Raw genomic sequence first — 11,816 nt, forward strand, 5'->3', positions numbered from 1 at the left:
AAAAAAGAGGGCAAGTTCTGATTAAAAGATATCATGTCTTGTCTTGAAATTGTTAAACAATTGCACAGTATATTTCAACAGCACTGAGGGCTAATAATCTGCAGCTTTGTTAGGATGAGCTTGCATAATACATTACCAGAGTTATCACAGGCAAAAAAAGATATATGAGTGAGAAAATAAGTCAGGCATTCTACTGAGATATGGTATTTATTTATCATAAGGTAGCTTAAAACTCTCTCATACATCTGTATAGGTAGATTATTAGGCTTATAAAAATATCCTGGAAGAAGAAAATGTAGCAGCCATTGAATTCCTAAATAATCAAAATAATATTCTCTGCATATAGCCCCAAATTCCCCAAATCCATTCTGACCAGCCAGAGTCTAGATACGTTACTTGCAAGAGTTTTTACTTTTACTTACAGAGAGTGCCATCTCTTTCCTTTCTTGACTGATAGAGAGAATCAAGTGATTTATATTCAACAACTTTGTTTATGGGGTTAGGATGCTAACAGCCTTAGGTATGCACTAGTGAATTAATTTGATTAGCACATGAGAACCTGAGGGTTTGCTGTATCTGAACTTAAGTTCATAAATGCACATATATGTTTCAATATCAAAGTGACCACATTCTCCTAGCTCGTTTTGTCTATTTTGCAGTCTTTGCTTGGAAAGGTTGCATTTGTGGTATACAGAGCAATCAAACTGAGTCTTTTTTTAACACTTTACACTCTCTCTTAATCTAATCTAATCTTAAAATTAGATTTGGAACTTCTTCTGTGCTTGTAAAAGATAATTATGAACTAGCTTTTCAATAAACCAGTAAAAATGATTTTAATCCTTAAAAAGCTCTTTGATTAACTGGATGGAAAGAATCAAAACTAGTCTCTGAGAAATGTTTTGTAAATGTTTTGGAGACTCTAGTGACAATCTTTCAGTGAAGCACAAAGTCAAGTCTTACAAGGTATGTTCTAAATGAGTACACTGCAAAATTGTGAACAAAAAATGCGTGCTTACTTTGTACTCTTAAAGCAGTCAATATTAAATTTTTCTCTCCTGTGGTAAAATGCGAACTGCTACTCTGAGTGGTGGAAGGAAACAAATGCAAATGCTATGTGCTCTTCAGGATCCTGTAGTAAAAAAAACTTTATTGGTAAATTGCCATTGCTACACACAAGATCTCTTCTATTTATGTCAGTTAAATTACACACACTGTGTTTCCTTTGATTGGGTGGAGACATGTCAAATAAATTCCTTACTTAAGTAATAAGAATGCAAATGTAAGCCTTCTTATAGTAGCTTGAAAAGAAATCTATTTTTGCAGGATATGAATATTTTGGATTTTTTTTTTCTTTTTCCTAAAAAATTTAAAAGAGAGGTAAAGAAAATACTGTGGCTATTTGCAAAGGAGAATGTATGTTGACTTTTTCATGCAGCTACAGATAGAAAAAATTTGGCAAATGGGCCAAATATGGCCATAAATAACAGAAATACATCCTGGAGCAACAACTTTAAGGACAGTAGTTGGACCATGTTTAGTAAAGGAAACTAGGTCAACTTTACTTAAGGCCTGTCCAGTGACCATGTTTTGAAAGTTGTCTTCTTAGACAACAATGGGGCTTCTGTGATATCCAGCCTACTTTTCAAAATAACCTTTTGAAAACTCTGTCCATAGATGAAGAAGAATTTGACATACCTAAATCAGTAAATATTAATGGATTTTATTATTTTTAAAGTGTTTCCAAAAATGTGTGTTTGAATTTTAAAGCAGCAACTTCTTTTTGACATTCTTCTGTTGCTTTTTGAAACTACTGGCATCATTCTGCCAATGCTATCTGTGCTAGAGCTATAGAAAGACTGTAGAGGCCCATCAAACCCTAACACTGTTTGATCAACTGAAATGGATTGTACAGCTAAACCAGTCCCACTTGGGTTATGAAAGAAAATCTGGATTCTGCAATCTTCTTTTTTGAAGGAAAAAATGAAATTAGTTTTACCTTAAAACTATTATGCTATTCTCTGAACGTGTATTATGTGAATGAGTAGCAATGTTAGACTTCTCAATATACCACTGGCTTTTTAAAGATGTGAATTTAGTCATTTTGTGATATGGTATCATGATATGATGTGGATTCACTTCATTGGCTTACATTCAGTAGGAACTAAAAATGTCCACTATTTTCAGTAGGCTATAAATTAGATCCACAAAACATGAAAAGGACAAACTGGATTATATAATAATAATAATAATATTGAATAATATTATATTTTGTGTCTTTCCAGTGGATGGAGGCTGGTCTTGCTGGTCATCTTGGTCAAAGTGCTCAGCAACTTGTGGAGGAGGACATTACATGAGAACCCGCTCCTGCACCAATCCTGCACCAGCATATGGAGGAGATATTTGTCTTGGCCTGCACACTGAAGAAGCCCTCTGCAACACACAGCCATGTCCAGGTAGAGCAAATAAGCACATGCAGCTTTCTTCTTTGTATGCCACAGAGCACATCATTTACAGTTGAGCAACATAGTGTTCCTTGATCTAAAAGAGAAAATCTTTTCTCTCCTTTATTAAGTGCACAATCAGCTTTTACATGCTATGATCGTAGTAAATTAAATGTAGGTATGCCAAAAAGAACAAGAAGAGCTTCTATAAATACCTCAATCAGAAAAGAAATGTCCAGGAAGGCATACCCTTCTAGTGAGTGACACAGGCAGGCTGGTAACAACTGATGAGGAGAATGCTGAGGTGCTTCACTTTTTTTGCCTCCGTCTTCTCTGATAACTGTTCACTGCACAGCCCTCAGACATTTAGTTTGATAGGAGGGGATTAGGAAAGCAACATCCCTCCCACTTTAAGCAAAGATCAGGCTCTTGACCACCGGAGAAAACTGAACATCCGCAAGTCTATTGGTCCCGATGAGATACATCCCAGAGTCCTAATGGAATTGGCTGATGTGGTTGCCAAGACACTCTCTATGATATTTCAAAAGTCGTGGCAATTAGGTGAATTCTCTGGTGACTGGAAAAAAGGAAACATCATACCCATTTTTAAAAAGGGTAAAAGAGATGAGCCTGGTGACTACCGACCTGTCAGTCTCACCTGAGTGCCAGGGAAGATCATAGAATAGATCCTCCTGGAAGCTATAAGGCACATGGAAAACAGGGAGGTGATATGGGAGAACCAGCATGGCTTCACCAAGAGCAAATTGTGTTTGACCAATGTGGTGGCCTTTTATGATGGTGTCACTGCAGCAGTGGACAAGGGAAGAGCCACTAATGTCATCTGTCTTGATTTCAGTAAGGCCTTTGACATGGTACTCCACAACATCCTTCTCTCCAAATTGGAAAGATATGGATTTGGTTGGTAGACTGTTCAAAGGACAGAGAACTGGCCACAGGATTGAGTCCAGAGAGTGGGTGAAAGGCTTAATGTCTAGAGATTGGTGATAAGTGGTGCTCCCCAGGGGTCAGTGGTGGAGCCAATACTCTAATATCTTCAGCAGTGACATTTACAGTGAGGTCAAGTGCACCCTCAACAAGTTTGCTGATTACCCCAAGCTGGGAGTGTGGTTCACACACCTGAGGGAACAGATGCTATTCAGAGAGACCTAGACAGGCCTGAGCAATGGACCAGTGAACCTCATGAGACTCAACAAATCCAAGTGCAAGGTCTTGCACCTGGGATGAGGCAACCCGCATGTCCAATACAAACTGGATGAAAGCATTGAGTGCAGCCCTGCCAAAAGAGACCTGGGGGTACTGGTGAATGGGAAGCTGAACATGAGCCAGAAATGTGCTCTCACAGCTCAGAAAGCCAACCGTATGCTGGGCTGCATCAAAAGATGTGGGCAGCAGGGTGAGGGAGGTGATCCTGCCCCTCTACTCTGCACTGGTGAGACCTCATCTGGAGTACTGCGTCCAGATGTGGAGTGCAGGAGAGACACAGATCTGTTGGAGCACGTCCAGAAAAGAACCACAAAAATGATCCATGGAATGGAACAACTCTCCTATGAGGACAGGCTGAGAGAGCTGGGGCTGTTCAGCCTGGAGAAGAGAAGGCTGCAAGGTGCCCTGATAGCGGCCTTTCTGAATCTAAAAAGGAGCTACAGGAAAGAAGGGGACAGACTCTTTAGCAAGGTCTGTGGTGATAGAACAAGGGAAAATGGCTTCAAGCTCAGGGGAGGTAGGTTTAAGTTAGATATAAGGAAAAAATCTTTTATAGTGAGGGTTGTGAGGCACTGAAACAGGTTACTAATGTGGTTGATGCCCCATTCCTGAAGACCTTCAAGGCAAGGATAGATTAGGCCCTGGGCAACCTGATCTAGCTGTAGGTGTCCCTGTTCATTGCTGGGGAACTGGACTAGATGACACTCAGAAGTCCCTTCCAACTCTAAGGATTCTATGGTTCTAAATAGTATAATAACAGAATATGGCCTACAGGACACCACCTCTTCCTTCCTTGTTTGAAAATTACACAAGAATTACAGTTTAAATTATCACCTTCTGGTTCTAAATGTGCTAAAATATTGTAATATTTGAAGTGGTTCTTGCAACAGATTGGGAGACTTCTAATAACAGTATCCCAAATAAGTGCCTTTGTTATAATACTAAATGTTCACATCAATCAGATTGCTGAGATTGCATATTCAGTAGCATGCATATTACAAGGTCTTTCAAGTACATAATGCTTTATATTAACCTTTCTTTAAGCCATTTTTTTTTTCGTATAAAACGGAAAGCAAGCTTTAATGCTCCTTGTAAAATAAATACTTCATCTTTGGATGTTAAGGGGCAGAGACTTCATATTTTTAAATCACTGCAAAGTACCTGATAAATGAAATGTCTCAGCACTCCTGGTGGTTGTATAATGTTATGGATCATGACCTTTTCCTTAATTCTGCTTTTTGAACTATATTAAAGGAACCTGAATTTTTAGTGAAATGTAAGTCAGAAGAAGAGAGTAAAATTGCAGAAAAGCAGATAAAGAGTGAAAACACAGTAGGAAAGTTTGTTTTCATTTACAGTTGATTAATGGATTATAGGTAATAGTAAAAGGAAATAAATAGCTTCAAGGAACTCCAGTGCTAGGTTCTGTCTTTGGTTTACTGGCGACTCCTAGTTTTCATGGCAACATTTTTGACTTATATGATGAGGTTGTATAACTGAAGGTACAAGCCCCATGAATATGAATGTACAGATCTTATTACCTGTGCTGAACTACACTTTCAGCTGATTTCCTTTTCCAGGCACTGCGTGTCCTGAAGTTGAATAGAAATACATACTTTGTCAAACTTAAAGAAGATGCAACACTCTATTGGGTTTTAAAAAAATACACAGCAGTCAATTATTTTATTTTTCAAGACAAACATCATATATTTGTATTGGGACCTAAAGGCATCTTTTAAAGGTCATAACTAGAGTGTTCATTGTGCTATTATTGTAGCTATTTATCTTGCATTTATTTTCTAGTCACATTTTTCTAGAAATGACAGTTTTCAAATGTTTATAAATAATCTCTTCATCTTGTTTTTGACTGCTTGTTATTCAAGATTTGGAATAGATAGTGGGCGAAGGAGGTTGGTTTCAGTTTGGTTCAACAAAGTGAAAATTTTTTTAAAGCAGTAAAATTTCAGAGTTCAAAGCATATATCTCAAATTACTGTGATTCTTATTACTTTATTTCAGTCTCACTGAAAATTTGCCATAGATTTTGAAAGCAATTAAATGAGAGAATGGCCCTTGCCTCATGTGCACGCTGTAGATTTCACAACTTTTTTACTGTTCTTATTTCATATTGGTCTGGTACAAAAATGTACCCCAGTGCTACCCTTGTCAAGTTTGGGCAGACTCCTGCGTTCCTGAACAGCCATTTTGTTGTGGTGAAGATCATAAGGCCAGTTATTGCTGCTAGAGCAGATTGATAATACCTTTGATAGCATTTGCTGCTTGAGTGACATCTTTAGTGTAATGCTACTTGGTGTCTAGGAACCACCAACCCACACAGAAATGTATATGGAAATTATTTATAATGTTTCTTAGGTTATGAAAAAAGAAAAGATTTATTGGCATTTGAAATAGTACTTTTTTGGCAAAAGAAAACTAGCAGAAAATTAAGATTTCCTGAATCTTGATACCAGAGATTTTTTTAAGGATATGGAAGGTTAATTGCAAATCCGACTGAAAATATACAAGTGTGCAGTAAAAACATAGCAGTCTTGTGTCTGCAAAATGCATTGTTTTCTCATGCTTCATTTTGAAAGCTGTATCACCACATTGGTTTCTTTTTCTTTTAATTTATCTAAATGCAATCACATAAATATGAGTGGAAGTGCTGTACTATTGATCCATACTGTTTTATAGGCTGCTTATCTCTAAGTGTAATCAGTTGCAAGGATGTCTGTAATGTATTGAATAAAGCAGTATTTTATATGTAAAGTATTCACAGCTGCTGTAAGAATGGAAAATATTTTCTGTTCTTGAACTTGTAATTCACACATGCAAATAATGGATAAAGAATTGAGCATTAAGAAGTAATGGTGTAGTTATGCGTGGGATAAATTTATGATTTCACAGACTGGTGGCCTCATCATTCTGGGCTGCCTTCTTTACCTAGAGATCTTTTAGGAACTACTTGGATTTAACCTAGTCTCAAAGGCCAGCCAAAACTCTGTAGGAAGAAGACAAGACAACTGAGTAAACCTTGCCATGTTAGAGGTGAAAATCAGCTTCAGATTACACACCTCTTCAGTCTGCCTTCTCTTTTCCATTCTTATGACTTTTACGCAGAGCTGAGGCTGCAAATAATTTATGAGATCTCTTCTATCTACAGCAAGGAAATGATCCTGAAATTAAAACAAAGAAACAAAAACAAACAAACAAAGAAAAAAACTGCAAGGTACTTCTATTTTGCCATTTAAGTAAACAACCTGTTTCAGATCTGGAATATATACCTCTGTACTTAATATTGCTACTTGTGAGGTACATAAAAAAGCAGAGTCATCATCCACCCTGAAGACTGAAATAGGCTCCACAAGAATAACTCTTTCAGTCTCTCCGTTGCAGTCACTGCAGAATCCTTAAGGCTTCTCTCTTCCACACACAAAGACAATGGCAGAAGCCAAAACCATAATACTTAGGTGACAATTTTACCATCAAATTCTGTATTTTGGAGATCTTTTCCAGCATGTCCAAACTGACTTTGCTTTATGGTATTGAATGAGCTATCCTGTGATTGTTTGTATGAGCTGGAGGCCAGGCTCTCTGCCATTATTTAGGAAGATGAGATATTTTGGTGCACTCAAAGCATTTAATTGCAACACTGTGTATGTCCCTCTTTCTGCCCATTGCAGACAGCTGGTCGGAGTGGTCCGAATGGTCTGAGTGCGACTCATCTGGCACGCAGCTTCGTGTTCGTCAGTGCATTCTTTTGTTTCCAGTGGGCAGCCAGTGCACGGGTAATACCACAGAGAGCCGAGCCTGTGCTTTTGACTCCAACTTTATACCAGGTGAGATAATTGTTCTTCTGGAAGGATAAATGAAATCTCTCAGCATTTCAAGAACAAAGTATAACACTGTCCTTACACAGAACTTTGTAGAAGAAAAGAATTTGCCTTTTTTCATCCAAAGAGTGCGCAGGTCTATAGTGTAGGGCTTATGTTGCTGGACCTGGTGTTCTCATGAAAATCTGCCTCGTGGCACTGAGTGATGTTGAGCTGTCTTTATTGTCACCACCCAGGATTGCACTTATTCAGTGTCTCAGCATTCTGCAGGTCTTTACATCCTTGTTGTTAACAAAGTACAGGAATACTTTGTTATAGGTATAGATATTTCAAAGAACTGGTTTGCTTTTCATTTTAAAGTGTTCTTTAAACTTTGGGGGTTGCTAGAGAAATATTTCTCTAGGTTTTGTGATTTGTGCATGCAAGAGTGGGTGCTGGGGTAGTTAATCCAGAGATCATTTCATGAAGCCCCTTTAGTGAGTAACCTCTTAGAAAGTTACATACTGCTTGCTGTGTCTCAGGTACTTAACTCCCCTGTGACCATGGACAATCATGTCAGTTTTTATTCTATAGCATTTATCAAAGCTTACAAACATACTCTTAAAAAATGAATTAATCATAGCAATCATTTAAATCACAACAATATGAATGGTCACAGTCATCTATCTAAGTACATAATGAAGTCAGCAATCTACTTATGGACAGAAAAGTATGTTTTCATGTATTGTTTGTGACGTCATTTTGTTTATTCTGCGCAGCAACCTTTTCTGTTTGACTATGTAATATATTACAATGTTATAAAGAAGTAAACAAACGTAAACATTATTAATGGCTGATGCATAAACTTGAGGAATATATTCTTTAACTCAAAATGCTATTTTTTCTTTCCAAAACCAATGTGAAAAATGTCAGTGTGAAAGCAAAAAACTCCCACATTGTATTTTCCCCTTTTTCTCATCGTCTTGAAGCAGCTCAGTTAATTTTCATTTTCTTGAATCCTCCACTTAATCCCACATAAGATCTACATATTGTTTTGGAAAATACGCATTTTCAGAGAATGTGAAGTGAAGGATGTCAGACGGATAAGTAGCAGCCATCTCTTCTCAAGCACTCTGTTGTTTTTATTTCCATTCCCCCTCAAAATACCTGTATCACAGCAGATGAAGTCATGGCCTTTACACTCACCTTATGCATGCTTGCTTGCTTTCTTGGGACCTCACATCTTGTTTTCGCTCCTCAAGATCCTCATACTCAGAGTTCTCGCTCTCCTAACTTCTATTTTCTTTTCTAATTCTCCTCAGTCCTCTCCCTGCTACTAGGCTGGCATGTCTACCCTCATGTTGTTTCCTCCTCATACTGCTTACCTTAACTCTGCTCTTCTACGAAACGTACACATACAGAGCTATTCTGGTGTAGTGCAAAAATGGCTGCTCCTTGTCAATGCTGCTACTATGTTTCCAGAGTTAATCTTTATCAACATTACTTTACGGAGCCTTATGGATTTCTGGCATTTTTTTCTGCTTTTTGGTTGGATTGTAAATCAATCAGCCTTGACCAGACAGAGTACATTAGCAGCCTTTAACTAGCTGTGAGAATACTGCTCTGTCAGTCTATTACTTTTGAAAATAATGTTGATAAAACGGGCGTAGAAAGGTAAAAAATAAAATAAAATAGTGATCCACTTTAGTAGAAGCCTGCGGTATGTTAGGTATGTGGAAGTCATAACACTTTGTTTCACATCTCATAATATGCTAAAGTATTTTTTGGCAGAAACCTCCAGCTGGAGAAGAGATTAATTTTAAAATCAGAACCATTAATATAGTATTTGCTTCTCTCCTCTTTTTCCATCAGGCCTGCCTTAGCATTTCTAATCTTTTTCCCCAGAATCAGACTACAAGGACTTCTTTCACTGTTCAGAGTCTGAATAGATTCAAATTTTAAACTTGCTTTAACAGAATTGAACTGAAAATTGAGAAACTCGCTTTCCATGCATTCCTGAAGTTGTCATTATGTCTGTCTCATTTATCAGTCCTTTCCATTACAAGCGTTTTAATATTCACAGAAGAATATCAGAATGGCCACACAAATTCAGAGCAGAAATCCATCTTGCCCAGTTCCTGACTCCAGCAGTAGCTCTAGTGTCTAGGAAAGAAGTCAAACAGAACAAGAATATATCATTCCCCTCCTGTTTCCTTGTAGTTTACCAGTGTTCAAATACCTTCATTTCAGGAGAGTTTCTAAACCTAATATGATTGGTCTGTTTGATGCCTTGAAATAGTTTTCTGTCCAAAAAGTTAACTGGGTTTCTCACATATATTGCATATTGGATCATCATGTGGTGGTGAGGTGGAGAGCATACTTTATTACTCCTCAAGCAGAAGCAATTGCATTCCAGTGGCCATCATTACCACTCTTCTCTCAACTGTTTCTACTGCTACTAAAGGCATTCTGAGATGGAAAAAACAGAGTTGCATGCTGTGCTCAGATTGTGGACAGCACATGGATTTGTAGAGACCCATAATTCTTATTTCCTGTTTTACTTGGCTGAACCTAGTATTTTGTTTGCCTTTTTGATTGCTTCTGAACACTAAGCTGATATTTCATGAAACAATCTGAACTCACTCATGGGTGGTAATGGTCGGCTCACAACTATCATTTTGTATATGAAGGTAGAATTGTTTTCCACTCTACATTGATCTACATTCTGATTCATGTGTTATACTGCTGCAGAAGTGGTAACTTTTCTCCATTGTAGGAACTACTCTATTTTCTATCCTCTCCCTTCTATCCTATAGCTTCTTTGTTTCTTAAGTAATCTTTGACAAGGGATTTAAAATCATATCTTAAATCCAGTTGTGTTTCCTGCCTGACCCATATCCACATGATCACATGTCAGAGAGGTTTGTAAGTCAGAACAACTTTCTTTCACCAAATCCATCGTCCTTGAAGTAAAAAGTGGGAAAACTTGATTGCCAATTCATTTTTATTCAGTATTTATTCAGAATGTTTCCAAAGACAAAATGATAAGGACATTGGATGGAATCACATTTATTATTTTGCAATTGAGACTCATGAACTTGGCAGTAAAATTTTTGCAGGTTTGCAAATTCCCTCTTTTCACATTTGTGCTAGATGTGACTTCTAGAAGTAATGAGCCTATTTGAACACAAGATAATGAAATCCTCATTAAATGTACTATTCAGAAGTTCAACATTTTATCAACATAGCTTAACTCCACAAAGAATATTTTAATCTATACTTCATCTTTTTAATTCAAGGAATGTTCTGAATCAGGAATTAAAAATATGTTACTTCTTTTGCTTGATGAACTAAAGAATTTGAAGATGTCAGGGAACTTTTTTCTCAATTCCTCAACATCATAGTCAAAGCCTTTTTTACTTTGGATTTGGAGTGAATGTAGCAGAATATGTTTCTTAAATCCTTACTGTATTAATCAAATTAATAGATCTCTGTTATTTTTTTTCCTCCACGGAATAAGCAGTTTATTTGTTTTTCTAGAAATATCAGTGGCACGATCCAGCAGCATAGAAGAAAAACGATGTGGCGGTAAGCTTTTCATTTCTATCTGTATATTAAATGCTGAAATATTAACTCATTTTTCTATTTGTTTCACATATTTCACTAGTTTTATTCCAACTTCTAAATGCCACATTCTCATTATTTACACTTGGTCCAGAAATAGAGGTGATAGGGACATAGTTACTACAGGATTGCTCACTGAATACCCAGATGCCATTTCTGACCTTTGAGATGAGAGTATGCATTATTGGACTTCTTTTTTACTTTTCTCCTGTTCCCTTATGTCACTCACCCTTCTTGTCCCAAAAAGAAGTTTCCATTTTAAGCTAGTTTTCATTAGGTCAAAATTTGTAAAGTTGCTGCATCTTTTGCAGAACAGTAATTTCATGTAATACTTTCTCTTTCAGAAGTCAGAGTTATGCAATTTGATTTTTTCTTAATTAGCAACGGAACTCTGAAAACATTCTGCTAAGTTCTAAAACAATGGGAAACCCTCACACAAGTGTAGAAGGATATTTCAGTAATAATTTACATATAGGGGCAGTCAATATTGTCACCTAAATATTAGATGTTGTTTAGTGTTCTTTTGTTCCCAGTAGGCATGTAAAGATCCTACCTTAGGGATTTTCCAAAAACAGGACCCATGTGCTGGCCTACTTCTCTGTTTTACAGTGAAAAAGATCTAATGACTTTTAGACTAGTGCCAATATTTCAATTTAAAATCAGCTTCGTGTGCACAGCCACAAACAAACTTACAGTTATGTTAAGATGAAATTTCA

The 11,816-nt window shown here is 37.1% G+C and overlaps 1 protein-coding gene across 2 annotated transcripts in view; it reads left to right on the plus strand.

Annotated features, from left to right (window-relative positions):
- Positions 1-11,816, plus strand: part of SEMA5A (semaphorin 5A) — a 238,393-nt gene that overhangs the window by 219,240 nt on the left and 7,337 nt on the right. For both annotated transcript variants that reach the window (XM_010708516.3, XM_010708517.3), the window contains exons 18-20: positions 2,283-2,453; positions 7,348-7,503; positions 11,017-11,064. In XM_010708516.3, the coding sequence (XP_010706818.1) occupies positions 2,283-2,453; positions 7,348-7,503; positions 11,017-11,064 (375 nt within the window). The remainder of the gene's footprint in view (positions 1-2,282; positions 2,454-7,347; positions 7,504-11,016; positions 11,065-11,816) is intronic.

Source organism: Meleagris gallopavo, chromosome 3 (genome assembly GCF_000146605.3).
Source record: "Meleagris gallopavo isolate NT-WF06-2002-E0010 breed Aviagen turkey brand Nicholas breeding stock chromosome 3, Turkey_5.1, whole genome shotgun sequence".
NCBI classification, from domain to species: domain Eukaryota; kingdom Metazoa; phylum Chordata; class Aves; order Galliformes; family Phasianidae; genus Meleagris; species Meleagris gallopavo.